The sequence below is a fragment of the Rhagoletis zephyria genome, unplaced genomic scaffold, assembly GCF_001687245.7.
Source record: "Rhagoletis zephyria isolate East Lansing unplaced genomic scaffold, Rhagoletis_zephyria_1.1 Rzeph_scaffold_02612, whole genome shotgun sequence".
NCBI classification, from domain to species: domain Eukaryota; kingdom Metazoa; phylum Arthropoda; class Insecta; order Diptera; family Tephritidae; genus Rhagoletis; species Rhagoletis zephyria.
The window spans coordinates 2655-17994 of record NW_016159696.1 but is presented as its reverse complement, the minus strand read 5'-3'; the positions used below and the strand labels follow the sequence as shown (position 1 = coordinate 17994).

Sequence of the window (15340 nt, the reverse complement as noted above, 5' to 3'; positions counted from 1 at the left end):
GTTCAGGATTACCAATTCTCATTTTTGCCACAACGGTGATTTAGGCGGTTTTGCGACTGGTCGATTAATCGGCATCAGCATCGGTACCTGAAGAAAAATTGGAATCGGTCGGGCTCTATTATTACATTTGAAAATTTCAAAAAAAACTCCTTTAGCTTGTGGTGGGTGGGACGGTATTTTGTGACGGGTGGGACGAGTCTCTATTGAGGATGCAAAGTTCGTGAGTAAAATGAGTTTTACTTGTGTTTTTTTTATTCTTTTAATAAAATTACCTTATTTAGACGATGGGAAGCTTTCGTATTTTCAAAGTTAGGTGAGAAAAAAATGGCTGTGCCGGTTCGGACATCCAATAAGCATTTCTTTGAAAGCTGACAACTTCTCACCATATGTAAATCTATTTTACAACGATTTTATCAACTTGTAACTGTTGTGTGTTCTGGACACCATTTATACTATAAATATAGCAAAGGTATTTATGGCAAAGTCTAGGTATCAACCTAGTCGAGATATCAACCTCGATGTAGATATCATATCAAAGATATACAATTAGAAGACTCTAGATCTCGCCCCGCCAGAAGATGTTAAATATTGCGCCTAAAAATATGCAATAAAAAATTAATTCCTGCTATATGCATGTATGTACATATGTATGTATATTAAGGTGGTCCAAAAATGCATGCGAAAAAGTAATGTTGGAATTTGTATGCTCCCACCCCCTAGGATTGTTCTATACCGAAAAAAATATACCCCTTTTTTTATTTTGAAATCAAAAAATATTTAGAGGTCACTCAAAGTATTTTATATGGGGAAAAAACAACTTTTCGTAGAAATTGAATAGAATAGTTAAAAATCAATATTTTTCTACCAGAAAACTCTGTTTATCTGCAGGAGAATACCAGTAATAAGACCCAATTGTTTATTTAACCATTTTTTCATTGCAACTATAAATTACAGGTCCGCCAAAAACCCACAAAACCCCGAAAAATGCANCTTTTATCAACTTGCAACTGTTGTGTGTCCAGATCACCATTTATACTATAAATATAGCAAAGGTATTTATGGCAAAGTCTAGGTATCAACCTAGTCGAGATATCAACCTCGATGTAGAAATCATATCAAAGATATACAATTAGAAGACTCTAGATCTCGCCCCGCCAGAAGATGTNCTTGTGTTTTTTTTATTCTTTTAATAAAATTACCTTATTTAGACGATGGGAAGCTTTCGTATTTTCAAAGTTAGGTGAGAAAAAAATGGCTGTGCCGGTTCGGACATCCAATAAGCATTTCTTTGAAAGCTGACAACTTCTCACCATATGTAAATCTATTTTACAACGATTTTATCAACTTGTAACTGTTGTGTGTTCTGGACACCATTTATACTATAAATATAGCAAAGGTATTTATGGCAAAGTCTAGGTATCAACCTAGTCGAGATATCAACCTCGATGTAGATATCATATCAAAGATATACAATTAGAAGACTCTAGATCTCGCCCCGCCAGAAGATGTTAAATATTGCGCCTAAAAATATGCAATAAAAAATTAATTCCTGCTATATGCATGTATGTACATATGTATGTATATTAAGGTGGTCCAAAAATGCATGCGAAAAAGTAATGTTGGAATTTGTATGCTCCCACCCCCTAGGATTGTTCTATACCGAAAAAAATATACCCCTTTTTTTATTTTGAAATCAAAAAATATTTAGAGGTCACTCAAAGTATTTTATATGGGGAAAAAACAACTTTTCGTAGAAATTGAATAGAATAGTTAAAAATCAATATTTTTCTACCAGAAAACTCTGTTTATCTGCAGGAGAATACCAGTAATAAGACCCAATTGTTTATTTAACCATTTTTTCATTGCAACTATAAATTACAGGTCCGCCAAAAACCCACAAAACCCCGAAAAATGCAATGGGGCGACCAATAAAAAATCGTTAGTAATAAAAAATGGTTAAATAAACAATTGAGTATNAATCATATCAAAGACATACAATTAGAAGAAAATTTTGTACAAAATTCCTTAGGCGCCGAACGCCGCCACCGCCGCCGCCGCCACGCCGATACTTTCGTAACTCGGCGGCGGCGGCGTGGCTCGGCGGCGTATACCTCTAGTACATACATACCTAGCATATAAGTTCTTATGCATTGAGTGCAAAAGAGTGTATTTTAGTACAAAACGAAATTAAATTTTATGTTCCTAAATATTTATTGAGTAGCACCATNATAAAAAATGGTTAAATAAACAATTGAGTATTATTATTGAAAGTCTCCTGAAGATAACCAGGGTTTTCCGATCGAAAAATATTGATTTTAAAGAATTCTATACCATTTCTACGAAAAATTGTTTTTTTTGTCATATAAAAATACATGGAAAACTTTGAGCGCTTTGAGCAACCTCTAAATTTTTTTTATTTCAAAATAAAAAAATAGGGGTCTACTTTTTTCGATATAGAGCAATCCTTGGTGTGAGAGCATTACAATTCCGACTTAACTGTCTTTGGACCACCCTAATGTATATACATACTTAATGGGAGCACAAAACATTTTGCTTCCATAGTCGTCTGTTCTCTTTTCACTGCAAGTTGAATTATTTTAATATCTATTGCAAAATTTTATACAGACAAGACCAAAAATTAAAAATATAAAATAAATAAACTTTTTAATATGCCACGCTTTTATAAAAGGACTAAAAATTAGAAAATAATACTTCTCAGTCCCATCATCGATCTCATATTTGTAATTCCACTGTAGAAATTTTAGGACTTTCAGAAATCTTGGTACATAATTGTAAATTATTACTACTTATTTTAATCTTTCTTTCAAAGGTACGTAATGATTGCCCACCATGGTTCATACGGAAAAATATACCGGAAACATTGGATTGCGGTCATGATTATCTTCTGTTGGGCATTCTCATACGGCATGCAGTTACCTACTCTTTTAGGGGTATGGGGAAAGTTTGATTACGATCAAAAGCTGGAAACGTGTTCGATTATGATCGATAGCCATGGGCGCAGCAGTAAAACCACATTGTTTATCACAGCTTTTATAATACCCGGTATGGTCATAATCGCTTGTTACACCAAAATATTCTGGGTTGTACGCCAATCAGAGTTGCGACTGAAAAGGCATGCGAATCAGCAAAATTCTATTCCGAATAATTTACGACCTACGCAAACGCCTTCGGGCACCATTGTTGGAAGTGAACAAAATCGAATATCGTCTACTTTTGCTTCGGACAGCAGCTCTTCCACTGAAATCAAACAGGATATTATGCAAAAGCCTTCTCGCATCAAGGATCAAAGAGAGATGAGAGCTAAACGAAATGAATGGCGCATAACAAAAATGGTGCTAGCCATATTTTTGTCATTTGTAATTTGCTATCTTCCTATAACAATCGCCAAAGTAGCCGACAAAGACGTAGACCATCCTAATTTCCATATTTTCAGTTACATAATGCTTTACCTATCGGCCTGTATAAATCCAATAATCTATGTTATTATGAATAAACAATACAGAAAGGCTTACAAGACGGTAATTATGTGCAAACCATCAAAGCTATTGCCCTTTACAAAAGGAACTTCCGGAGGAAGCAGTGCTGCAGGTACGTAAGTTTTCTCATATTTCAAGGGAACGGTGTAAACTAAGTCACTAATTCGTTTTAGAGAAATGGAAAGATACCGCATTGAGCAACAACCACAGTCATACAGTGGTGTCGCAAATGTCAGCGGGAGAGCAGCAAAACTACAGCCCGAGCAGTATACACCAACAGCAGTGCAGTTCCATGGAATTAGCAAACAAATTGCCAACACAGGGCCTCAAGGAAAGTGTGAATGCTGTGGAGGAGGAGAGCAAAAGCTCCAAAAGCAACCAACATGTGCCACCACCGCCGGCACACATGTCGCCAGTATTCTCATTAGCCAGCCATTCGTCTCTTTTCATGCAGAGAGCGCCAAGCAAGGAGCTGAATCGGATAGCTTTAGTCGGGGGCGACATAATTCTCGAGGAAGAGGAAGAAGTAGCAACGCCAACTCAACTGGAGCCATCAACCTCCACAGAAGTAATAACGACTGTGAAAGAGGTCGTTGCCCTGAAGAAAGCCCCATACTATGGGCAAAACATAAATGCCATTCCAGATAATGATGTTAAGCTTATAGCTAAGCCAAAGATCTAAAAGACTTTTTCACTTGCTTTAATTCTGTTAAACTTTCTAGAAACTAGTTATCGAAAAAAATTTAGAAAAAGGTTTTTCTTAACAGCGGTCGTCCCTCGGCAGGCAATGAAAAACCTCCGAGTGTATTTCTGCCATGAAAAACAGCTTCTCATAACAATGCAATCGCCGTTCGGAGTCGGCGTAAAACTGTAGGTCCCTCCGCTTTGTGTGACAATATCAAGGCGCACGCCACAAGTTGGAGGAGAAGTTCGGCCAAACACTAACATATGTGTAAGCGCCAATCTATTATTATTATTATTATTAGTTATACTAAAACAAGTAGAATAAGTAAGAACACATAAAAAATTAAAATAAGCGGGAAATTTTGCACAAAGAATGCGATATATCGAAATATTATTTTTACAAAGATTATGTTTTACTTAAATATAGTACATATGTATGTATTTTGCATACGAAGGCAAATAAATGCCACTCGGCTCTTGGCACTTTCAATGAGAGTAATATAGAACTGTAGAACTGTAGAAATGTTCAACTTTCACAGGCGATTAGTTGAATCAAAAGTTGAACGTAAATTGGCTGCCGACCAACTTCATAGAAAGCGATTTGTTGAAAGGCCGTTTGAAGGAAAAAGTTGAACAATGCAAACGCTGCTTAACAATTACTAAGTTTATAGAAGTATACTCGTATCCAAAACTATCAAAATTTTTAGAAAACTTTTACAGATTTTGCGTTCTCGTATCCAAAATACTTGCAAAGTCGGGGACATTAAGATAGCAAAATGTGATAGAGAGATGCAAATTTCTGCTGGAAAAATTTTTACCAGCGAAAACTTGCTATTAAGGAAATCAGCTGATCACAAAAAGTGAGTAAATTTATTAAGCACAAAGGTTGTTGAGTTACTTTTCGTTAATTTACTATTAATCTCCAGTTTGTTTGCTTTAGTGTGTGCTGACTATGGTTACCGTATAACATAGGGTTGCCAGACGTACTGCTTTTGGGAGTAAACGTACTCCTTTTTATTGCAATGTACTACCTTGTACTCCCAAAAAAAATATCTGGAAATGTACTCCTTTATTAGCTTTGTACTCCTTTTTCCAGCTATTAATATTTTATCATATACAGGGTGTAAAATAATATCTGTTGCACAGTTTTTTTGAAAAATAAATTATCCACAGATTTTACTTCAATTTTATTAATTTGTTTTTAAATTTCAACCTCCATTTGGGTTTACTGGCGGTAAACACTTTGAGAGAAAAGCGCAAGTAAAAAAAGTAGTTATTGTATAGTCTTTAAATTTAACCTTCATTTGGGTTTACCAGGGGGTTTGGGAGAAAAGCGCAAGTCTTCGTCGGTTACTTTATTACATATCTTCTGTAACCATAGGCTAATTTCCCCCATTTGGGTCCTTTATACTCCGTCTTTTGTCCAACATAAGGCCTCATACTCAGCAATCGAAAAGTCTCGAAACTGGTGCCTAGGAGGGCATTCATTCGACCAACCCTATACAGGTTTTTTTTCTTTTTTTTATACAAAATCTAAGAAATAATACACCTCAAAAAGAGGTTCGTGCCGCATGTACTTATCTCCCAATGCTGGCAAATGCTAATCAGGAATAAAATTTTACAACCAATTAATAAAATTAAAGTAAAATATTTACAAAGTTAACAAAAAAAACACAAAATCTATAAAGAACCCTTGTATTTTTCAAAAAACCTGTGCGACAGTTATTATTTTACGCGCTGTACTTTGCCATTCATATTGTGGCACACACAAGTTAGTAAGCAAAGTTAAGTGTGATAGTGAAAAGGTGTAAGCGGCCTAGGTGCAGGGCGCTCGGGTATAAACATCAGAAAAGTATTAAATTAATTATAAGGCTTAAATTAAAAAAAATGGCCATACATTCAGGAAGAGTCTGGAATTCTTTTGTAGTTTTTAGTTTTTTAGTTGTGGTAACTTGCCTATAAAGGCGGTCATTGAAAACCGAATTCTACGCAAAAATACTGTGTGTGGTTCCCTGGGGAACCATAGGGGCCCTAGGTGGTCGGGAGTAACATTTTTGTCAATGGCGGTTCATGCCCTCTCCAAAAAGGTCGGAAAAGGTGCCACGTCCACTCCCCCTTCGATCACCATCTCGTTAACAACCATCCCTATTGGAAAGCCAACCCATATAGTTATTTATTTTTCACATTTATTGTTGCTTTGAAAAAGATTTCTAAGATATCTTTGTTTGTTTGTACCTAATTAATGGTAATTTGTAATTATTTTTTTAAATGAAAGCTAATAAAATTTGCAAGAGACTAGTTGAGCCCAATTTTCGAATCTTTATTTATTTGTATTAAATTTTTTAGTGCAAAGTGAAGAAATTGCGCCGATTTTGAAGAAGGCCGATTCTCCTGTTCCAGCTAATAAAAGTCTCATAATAAAAACTTGTTAAAAACAATTGTAGGGTTCTCCCAAAACAAAAAAAATAAAAAGTAATAATTTGAAATGTTATAAAAAAAATGTTACCAAAAGTATTTATTTTTTTGTTTTTAGTTTTTATAAAAATTTTGGGTATGCAGTTTTATAGATTACTAAATTTTAGTATAATAAAGTGCAAGTTGGAAGTCGTTAAGAGTTCGCGTTGATTTTTAATAATTTTTTCGCCAACATTTCGAGCACATCTGCATGCTAAATGGGAAATAAAAGCGTTTGTTATGTTATTAAAAATCAACGCGAACTCTTAGCGACTTACAACTTGCACTTTATTATACTAAAATTTAGTAATCTATAAAACTTCATACCCAAAATTTTTATAAAAACTCAAAAAAAAAAAAATACTTTTGGTAACATTTTTTTATAACATTTCAAATTATTACTTTTTAATTTTTTCTTTTGTTTTAGGAGAACCCTACAATTGTTTTTAACTAGTTTTTATTATGCAACTTTTATTAGCTGGAACAGGAGAATCGGTCTTCTTCAAAATAGGCGTAATTTCTGCACTTTGCACTAAAAAAATTAATAGAATCAAATAAAAATTTAAAAATTGGGCTCAACTAGTCTCTTGCAAATTTTATTAGCTTTCATTTAAAAAAATAATTAATCAAATCGGTTCAGAAATGAAGGCTCCAGTGAATTATGAACATTAAATCCCATTTATTGACCACTGTGCAGTGGCAACTGTGGAAGTGATCAGCTGTTTAAAAGGTTGCAAGTTTTTGAATGCTGCTAAATTCTCAGAATTTTTGCTGCTTAATAATTTTGTCCGCTCAATACGAGGGCATACCTTATAGCCCGGACACAATGAAAACGACGAGCTACGGGCCACATCTGTCAAATAATTTTAACACGTACTCTTATGTAGATAATTATTTTGGCGACGACTGTGGTTGTGGCCAGATTAGGTCAATTCAACCCACATGCAAGAACAGCTCTTTTAATCTAATTAGCAAGTCTTGCATAAACGGGTTGAGTTCAGTTAACTCACAATTTAAGTGAATGTATCTAATTTGGAACAAAAAACTATGAGTACGAGGCTGTAAATTACTTAATCGATATTATAAAACGAAAAATTCCTTCTCCGATTCAATCGTTTTATTTTCTGCAACAAAAAACAAGTGGTCCAAAACAGCTGATTGGTAGTTCAACTAGAGAACAATCCAAATCAAGAGCGTGAGCGAAAATCCTATCTTACCGTTGAAACACAATACTGGCGATCGGCGAATTTTCGCCCAGTAGAGCAACGACGGCAGCAACTTTCGCCCACAAATTTCGCTCAGTAAAACACAACTATGGCGACAACGAATTCAGCTGCTTATGACAAGGGACAAATGAAATTTTTACAAACAACAAGATTATTAATTTTTGACAAAATCTCACACAGTAGGGGTCTTCATCAAAAGTGATAAACTGCTGATAAACTTGATAAAATGATAAATTTACAATTTTGATAAATAAACTGTCAAACTTTGTATGGAAATCTATTTAACCAAACTTTATCACTTTATCAAACGTTTTTGGTGGATAAACGTATAAATTGCAGCAAAATTCAACCCTGACAGGCTTTCAGTGGGTCAGTTTTACTACGAACACATAAAAAGCAAATGAACACAATGGACGAGGTAAGAATGAAACGTAACTAGCCAGATAAGTTAAATAATAAAAAATTTTGTGCAATTATTTACCAAGTTGCCTTCATGAAAGAATGCGGATAAACTGATCAATTTAAGTTATTTATCCCTTTATCACTTTAGATGAAGACCCCTAGTATTTTTCAATTTCGGTTCAAAACCTGAAAGTATTTAGCATATGGCCACAATGAATCGTATTTTGCCGTTGCCGCCAGCGACTACAATAAAAATAAGTCTATCGTCACCGAACAGTCGCCGGGCGAACGTCGTCGTTTGCTTTGGTTGTGCACAGCGTTGCCACTTTGGTAATTTTTACCAAAACTGGTAATTTTTTCTTTTTAGAACGATTTTGGTAGTTTCGTAATTTTTTTTCTAAATTTGGTAACTTTTTTCAACGTAAGTCTTTTCATTTAAGGTTTTAATACTAACTTATTACTTATAAAAATTTATAACTTTAAACCTTCTTACAATTGCACAAAACAAACAAATTTGCTTATGTTACTTACATATGTACGTGTCTACACCTTAAGAGAATCAAAAGTGGAGGGTACCTTTAATGTAACAATTTGCCTTAACAACACAGAACTTTTAGTGTGAATTTGCAATATAGCGATTTAAGGAAACCACCCATTTTTCCTAATATGGCGGCTCGATCACAGCCCATACAGTCCGACAAATCAGGGATTTGGATCATTTTTACCTGCGGGAACCAATGGTGAAAGAAAATAACTCAATACTAATTACAATTTGCAATTAAATATGACTCTGACCCATTTATAAAATTGTAAAAGTGAATTCTATCTATCGTTTAACGATACATTTGCTGGTTTCATGTTTTGGTTTTAAGTTATGTGAAAGGCCTTTTAAATAATTGTAAATCTCTGAGCGATTTTTTTGTGTTATGTTTAAAAAATATTTGTGAATTGTTATAGTCTGAAAAAGAAAACAACAACCACAGCTGCAAATTGCTCATCTTCATTATCCATTTAAACGCTCTGTTAATGGAGATATGAGTTTTTTGAACGTGGCAGCGACATCATGGATTTGTATGTGTTTGTCATAATAGAAGAGGAAGATCTCATCTGTCGCTTGAAAAATATAAATAGATCTAAACTGGCCACATTCCCAGTCGTGGTGTAGTTCTGTCGTCACCAAAATAAATATATCTACATAAGAATGCATCGAAAACTAATTTCTAATTTGTTTAGAATATTATACTCATAAAAATTTGGTAATTTTTTCTGAGTTTAGTATTTTCTTAGAGTTTTGGTAAAAATTTAAAAATATTTGTGGCAACACTGATTGTGCGCGTTCTATGAGAGCGATTGTGTGTTTTAATTTTTACCGGCATTGTGTTTCAGCGGTTAAATGAGAGGAAAACCATCAAAGTTAACAGTAAATTAGCCATCGCTTTCAGAACCAGGAAGAAGACAAACCAGCTGACTTTGTTTATAAACAAACTTAAATTCATGTTGCCGCCATGGAAGAAAAAAGGAAAGTGAACGTTCAATATTCCCAATAACATTTCTGGAAGTAAAAAGTAGTTAGCACTATTATAAAGGCACACAGCAGACAGCCAAAAAGCATATTCAATACCGAAGCTCGAAAAATTCAATTTTGTTTTTTGCACAAATTGCAACCATATGTTTTTAGATCGTATGTTTTCGTGATGGATAATTTTTGCTGGATAAAGCTTTTCCAGCACAAAACGAACGTTTTTCTTGCACCAAAATGAACGTTTTAGTGATGGACAATTGTTTGTCGTTATCGAACGCCAACTTGTAAAAATTGGGAAAAACTATTACAAATTTTTGTGTTGTCGAATGCAACTTAAAGCCCGATTATGCAAGACTTAGACTTGACTTGACCTACCTAGAAACTTAGAAACGATTACTCGCATGTCACCTATTTTTTCTCTCTTTGTTTTAATATTCAGCATTTGTATTTGTACACGTAAAATGTTAACGTTTAATTTGTTTGTTGTGGAAGTGAATACAAAATTACAATTGTTCGCGATATTTTTAAATATATTGTACATGCTAGCTTATACCCGCGGGTTTCACCCCGCGCTTTTATACAAATATAAAACATAATTTAATGATGTTAGATTTTATTTCTGTGCCCATTTCGTTATAGCTCGTTATATTTTAAGCGAGTTAAGGTATTTAGGCCGTTTAAAACTATGAAATTATAAAATCTGGTCTGCGCGCTAGGCATACGAAAGGTATCAATCCCTCCAAGTTTACCTTAAAATGGTTCCAGGTATACGACGCGTAAACATGTAACCCTCTTGGAGGTACCACGGCGGGTTCTAATATTTCCAACTCAAATTTAGTAACCTGGCCTTGATAAAATACCACTCGTTATATTTTAAGCGAGTTAAGGTATTTAGGCCGTTTAAAACTATGAAATTATAAAATCTCGTCTGCGCGCTAGGCATACGAAAGATATCAATCCCTCTAAGTTTACCTTAAAATGGTTCCAGGTATACGACGCGTAAACATGAAACCTTCTTGGAGGTACCACGGCGGGTTCTAATATTTCCAACTCAAATTTAGTAACCTGGCCTTGATAAAATACCACTCGTTATATTTTAAGCGAGTTAAGGTATTTAGGCCGTTTAAAACTATGAAATTATAAAATCTCGTCTGCGCGCTAGGCATACGAAAGATATCAATCCCTCTAAGTTTACCTTAAAATGGTTCCAGGTATACGACGCGTAAACATGTAACCTTCTTGGAGGTACCACGGCGGGTTCTAATATTTCCAACTCAAATTTAGTAACCTGGCCTTGATAAAATACCACTTCTCATTACTGTTGAAAATGCCTCAAGAGAGCTTTAGATTATAAGGCCGAACCCGGCTCTCCCTTTTCCATTAAACGAAATTTTTTCTATCAGTATGGCACTTAAAAAATAAATCTCCATAACAAATTTAAAATACTTCCAAAGATTTTCTATCCTTCCAGAGATATGTATTAAGAAATTTTTAGTATGTATGGGAGGCGACATGCCTCCTTTTTTAATAACTCACATTTTTTCCATGAGCAATTGATACATTTTGTATACACAACTCCATACCAAGTTCCAGTATTCTTCCACAAACACTTCCAGGGATATGTGGCAAGAAAAAGTAAATTTGTACTGGAAGTGCCACGCCCCTTTTTCTTATAACCCTAATCTTCTTCCATGAATTTAGAATTGATTTTACATACCCCAGTACCAAGTCCCAGTACTCTACCATGAACACCTCTAGAGATAAGCAGTATAAAACAGTAAATTTGTACGGGAGGAACCATGTCCCCTTTTCGAATAACGCAAATTTTTCTCCATGAGTATGGAATTAATTTTGTATACACATCTCGGTGCCAAGTTCCAGTCCTCTGCAATAAACACCTCCAGAGATATGCAGCATAGAAAAATCAATTTGCATGGGAGTTGCCACACCACCTTTTCCAATAACTCTCATTTTTCCCCATGAATATGGTATTAGTTTCACATACATACATACATATGTATTTCCATACCAAGCTTGAGTGCTTTACCCCAAACATTTGAAGAGATATGCAATATGAAACTTTCAGTCAGTATGGGAGGTGCTACGCCTCTTTTCCAAAAACGTCCATTTTTCTCCGTGAATATGAACATGATTTCACACAGTGTTGGCAAACTGTTAATCTGATTAACGATTAAAAATTAACGATTAAAATGTTAATCGCGTTTGACGATTAAAATTAATTAGTCGTAATCAACTGTACGATTAATGATAACATTTTTTTAATCGTTAATCGCTGGCTGCGATTACGTTTAATTAATTTAAAACATTAATCGTTAATCCAATTAAAAATAAAATCTGATTAATTTGTCTAGTTTGTCCGAGTTTGAAACCAAACACCAGTTATAGTAATTATTTTGTGTTTTACGCTTATAAAAAGCACGTAATATAAAAAAATAATAATTATTGTTATTAGTAATACATAAACTGGGAACTTTTACAAACCTAGTTTGTAAAACGTTTGTTGGTATACATATATCTTAATGAAAATGCACACCAAATTGCTTAGATTGATGAGGAAACCCGACTTAGCCATACCGGATTAACTTGCTTTGTGTGCACAGGGAAATTCCAGCATAACTTAATTAATCACCAAACCTACTTGATCAAATTAAGAGTTAATGATTAAAAATTAATTTTTTAATCGCGGTTACGATTAACTGTTTAGTCGGATTAAAATTAATCATGATTAACTGTAATCAGATTGAATTTAATCGAATTAACTAACTAATTAAAACATCAATCGATTAATGCCAACATTGATTTCACATACATATCACTATACCAAGTTTCAGTTCTCTCCCACAAATACTTCCAGAGATATGTATGTAATATGAAAATTCCAATTTGTATGGGAGGGGCCTTGAGTTATCGGACTTACTTTCAGTCTAAGACCATCCTTCCGAAATCCGTAGTAAGTGTACTAAATTTCGTTCTGATCGGAAAACCGGTTAAGGAAGTAGCCTATTTTTCAATCCAGGTCATAAACCATCTTTGAGCAAAATTTCATTTTCAAACAGGTGGCAATTCTTAAAAAAGTAGCCTATTTTCCAGTCTAGGTCATAAGCTATCTGTGTGCAAACTTTCATGCAAATCAGTTCAGTCATTTACGCGTATTAATTTAATTAAACTTTCCTAATACGTGATAACTCTTAAAATAGTAGCCTATTTTCCAACATAGGTCATAAGCTATCTCTGTGCGAAATGTCATGCAAATCTGTTCAGTCGTTTCCGCGTATTAATTTAATTAAAACTTTTTTAACAGGTGGCAACTCTTCCAAAAAATTAGCCTATTTTCCACTGTAGGTCATAAGCTATCTGCTTGCAAAATTTCATGCAAATCCGTTCAGACTTTTCCGCGTATTAATTTAATTAAACTTTTTTAGCAGGTGGTAACTCTTAAAAAAAGTAGCCTATTTTTCAACCTAGCTCATAAGCTATATGTGTGAAAACTTCCATGCAAATCAGTTCACTCATTTCCGCGTATTAATTAAATTAAACATTTCTAACAGGTGGCAACTCTTAAAAAAGTAGCCTACTTTCTAACCTAGGTCATAAGCTATCTGCTTGCAAGATTTCATGCAAATCCATTCCGTCGTTTCCGCGTATTAATTTAATCAAACTTTTTTAACAGGTGGCAACTCTTAAGAAAAGTAGCCTATTTTCCACTGTAACTCTTAAAAAAGTAGCCTACTTTCTAACCAAGGTCATAAGCTATCTGTGTGCTAATTTTCATGCAAATCCATTCAGTCGTTCCCGCATATTAAATAAATTAAACTTTTTTAACAGGTGGCAACTCTTAAAAAATAGCCTATTAACCAATCTGGCCCATAAGCTATCTGCGTACAAAATTTCATGCAAATCCGTTCAGTCGTTTCCGCGTGATGATTTCCCAAACATCCAAACATACAAACTTTCACATTTATAATATTATATTATATTATTATATATATTATTATATTAGTAAGATAAAGCCTGTAAAATGTCCCAAGGACAAAGAATTAGGCGGTAGAGTGTCCATTCAATTCACCAAGATTGGGGAGAAAAGGCTACCAGCGCACAGTTTTTAAGAGGATTAAGGAGCGACGGAAGACAAATTTTTCAAGCACACAGAAATGATCAACCCTCCTTAATTTATAATTAACTTTAGTGTGTGTCAAGCTACGCAGGCCGAGACATCATATTGATACAGAAGAACGTGAATCTCAAGTGTTAGCGTTTTACTTTCCTTTTTAATTATTGTGCGTGTTTATAACCTTCTACACAAAGTTACTTGGCTCATGCCAAACCCATCTCAACATTAGCATGGAGGTACATATTTACTCAACAAGTGATATCAAGCGCTAATTATCCATAGTTATTACAATTATTTAAAGTATTTAAAGTAAAGTAAAGTAAATTATTTCAATTATTTACGCATATTGAATTCGGATTTTTTTATTTTATTTTCTGTTTATTTGAAAGTTTGTTTTTCCATTGGCACATGAATTTCATTTATACAAAAAATCATTTTTGTATGGCATATTTGGAGGAATTTTATTAAAAATAGATGAAAAAATTATATGGCAGCATCATTCCCTCACGGCTCTCTCTGAACTTGGAAACTTAACTTAGAAATCAAAACCCTATGGTTCTCCAAGTTTCTAAGTGAAGTTTTTTTTTTGGTAACTACATACACGCTCATTTGGCAGATATACCATTTTCAAGACAAGTCAAGTCTATGTCTTGCATAACCGGGCCTTTAGTTCAACCGGGGTTGCACTTGGCATTCAACTTGAGTTGTTATGCTGCTGGCCTTACGGCGCATTTACATTAAACAGTGCTGTCAAGATAATAAAGAAATACGTATTAGTTGTCAAAAACGCTGATAATTGTCTCCGTTAGTTATGACAATTCATTTTGAGCAAAATGTCGGACGTGAACGTTGTATTATAATATGCACATCGCGCGAGCTAGTTAACCTAAAAAAAAATAAAAAAGAGACAAAGTTACATACACATCAGCGTTTCTTGTGTTATTTTAATTATTTTGTTATGAATTTCTCTTCTTTTTTGCACAAGAAGTCAAAATTATTGTCTGCATATGTCTGTTTACTGTCTTGAATATAATCAAGACAATGATTGCGACAATTCATGAAGCAAAAATACAAGATCACCTAATCAAAGAAGCAAGAAAAGAGTATATTTCTGAGCGTTTTTGACATCTGCCTAAGAATGAAAACAAACAAAGAAAACGAAAAAGGCGCGGTGATTGAGAGCGATTAAATTGGTATTTGTTATAAACAGGGAACGGATTTTATGGAAATTGCCTCTTTTTCTGCTAAAGAAATAGAGTATATTCGATTAAGAATGTCCACGATTTAGCTTTCCCTGATTCCATATATGTGACCTGGTCTACGAAAAGGGAGCTTACGTGCGAAAACTAGTTTTCTGTGAAAAAGCTGTTAAAAGTAAGCAACTCGTTTCGTCAGTTTCTCATTATCTCGTTAATTGTTCTCC

General features: G+C 34.3%; 1 protein-coding gene across 1 annotated transcript in view; it reads left to right on the top strand.

Annotated features, from left to right (window-relative positions):
* Window positions 1-4676, top strand: part of moody (G-protein coupled receptor moody) — a 49170-nt gene extending 44494 nt beyond the window's left edge. The window contains exons 5-6 of the mRNA XM_017621861.1: window positions 2831-3609; window positions 3671-4676. Coding sequence (XP_017477350.1) covers window positions 2831-3609; window positions 3671-4179 — 1288 coding nt within the window. The 3' untranslated portion in view covers window positions 4180-4676. The remainder of the gene's footprint in view (window positions 1-2830; window positions 3610-3670) is intronic.
* The last annotated feature ends 10664 nt before the right edge of the window (window positions 4677-15340 follow it).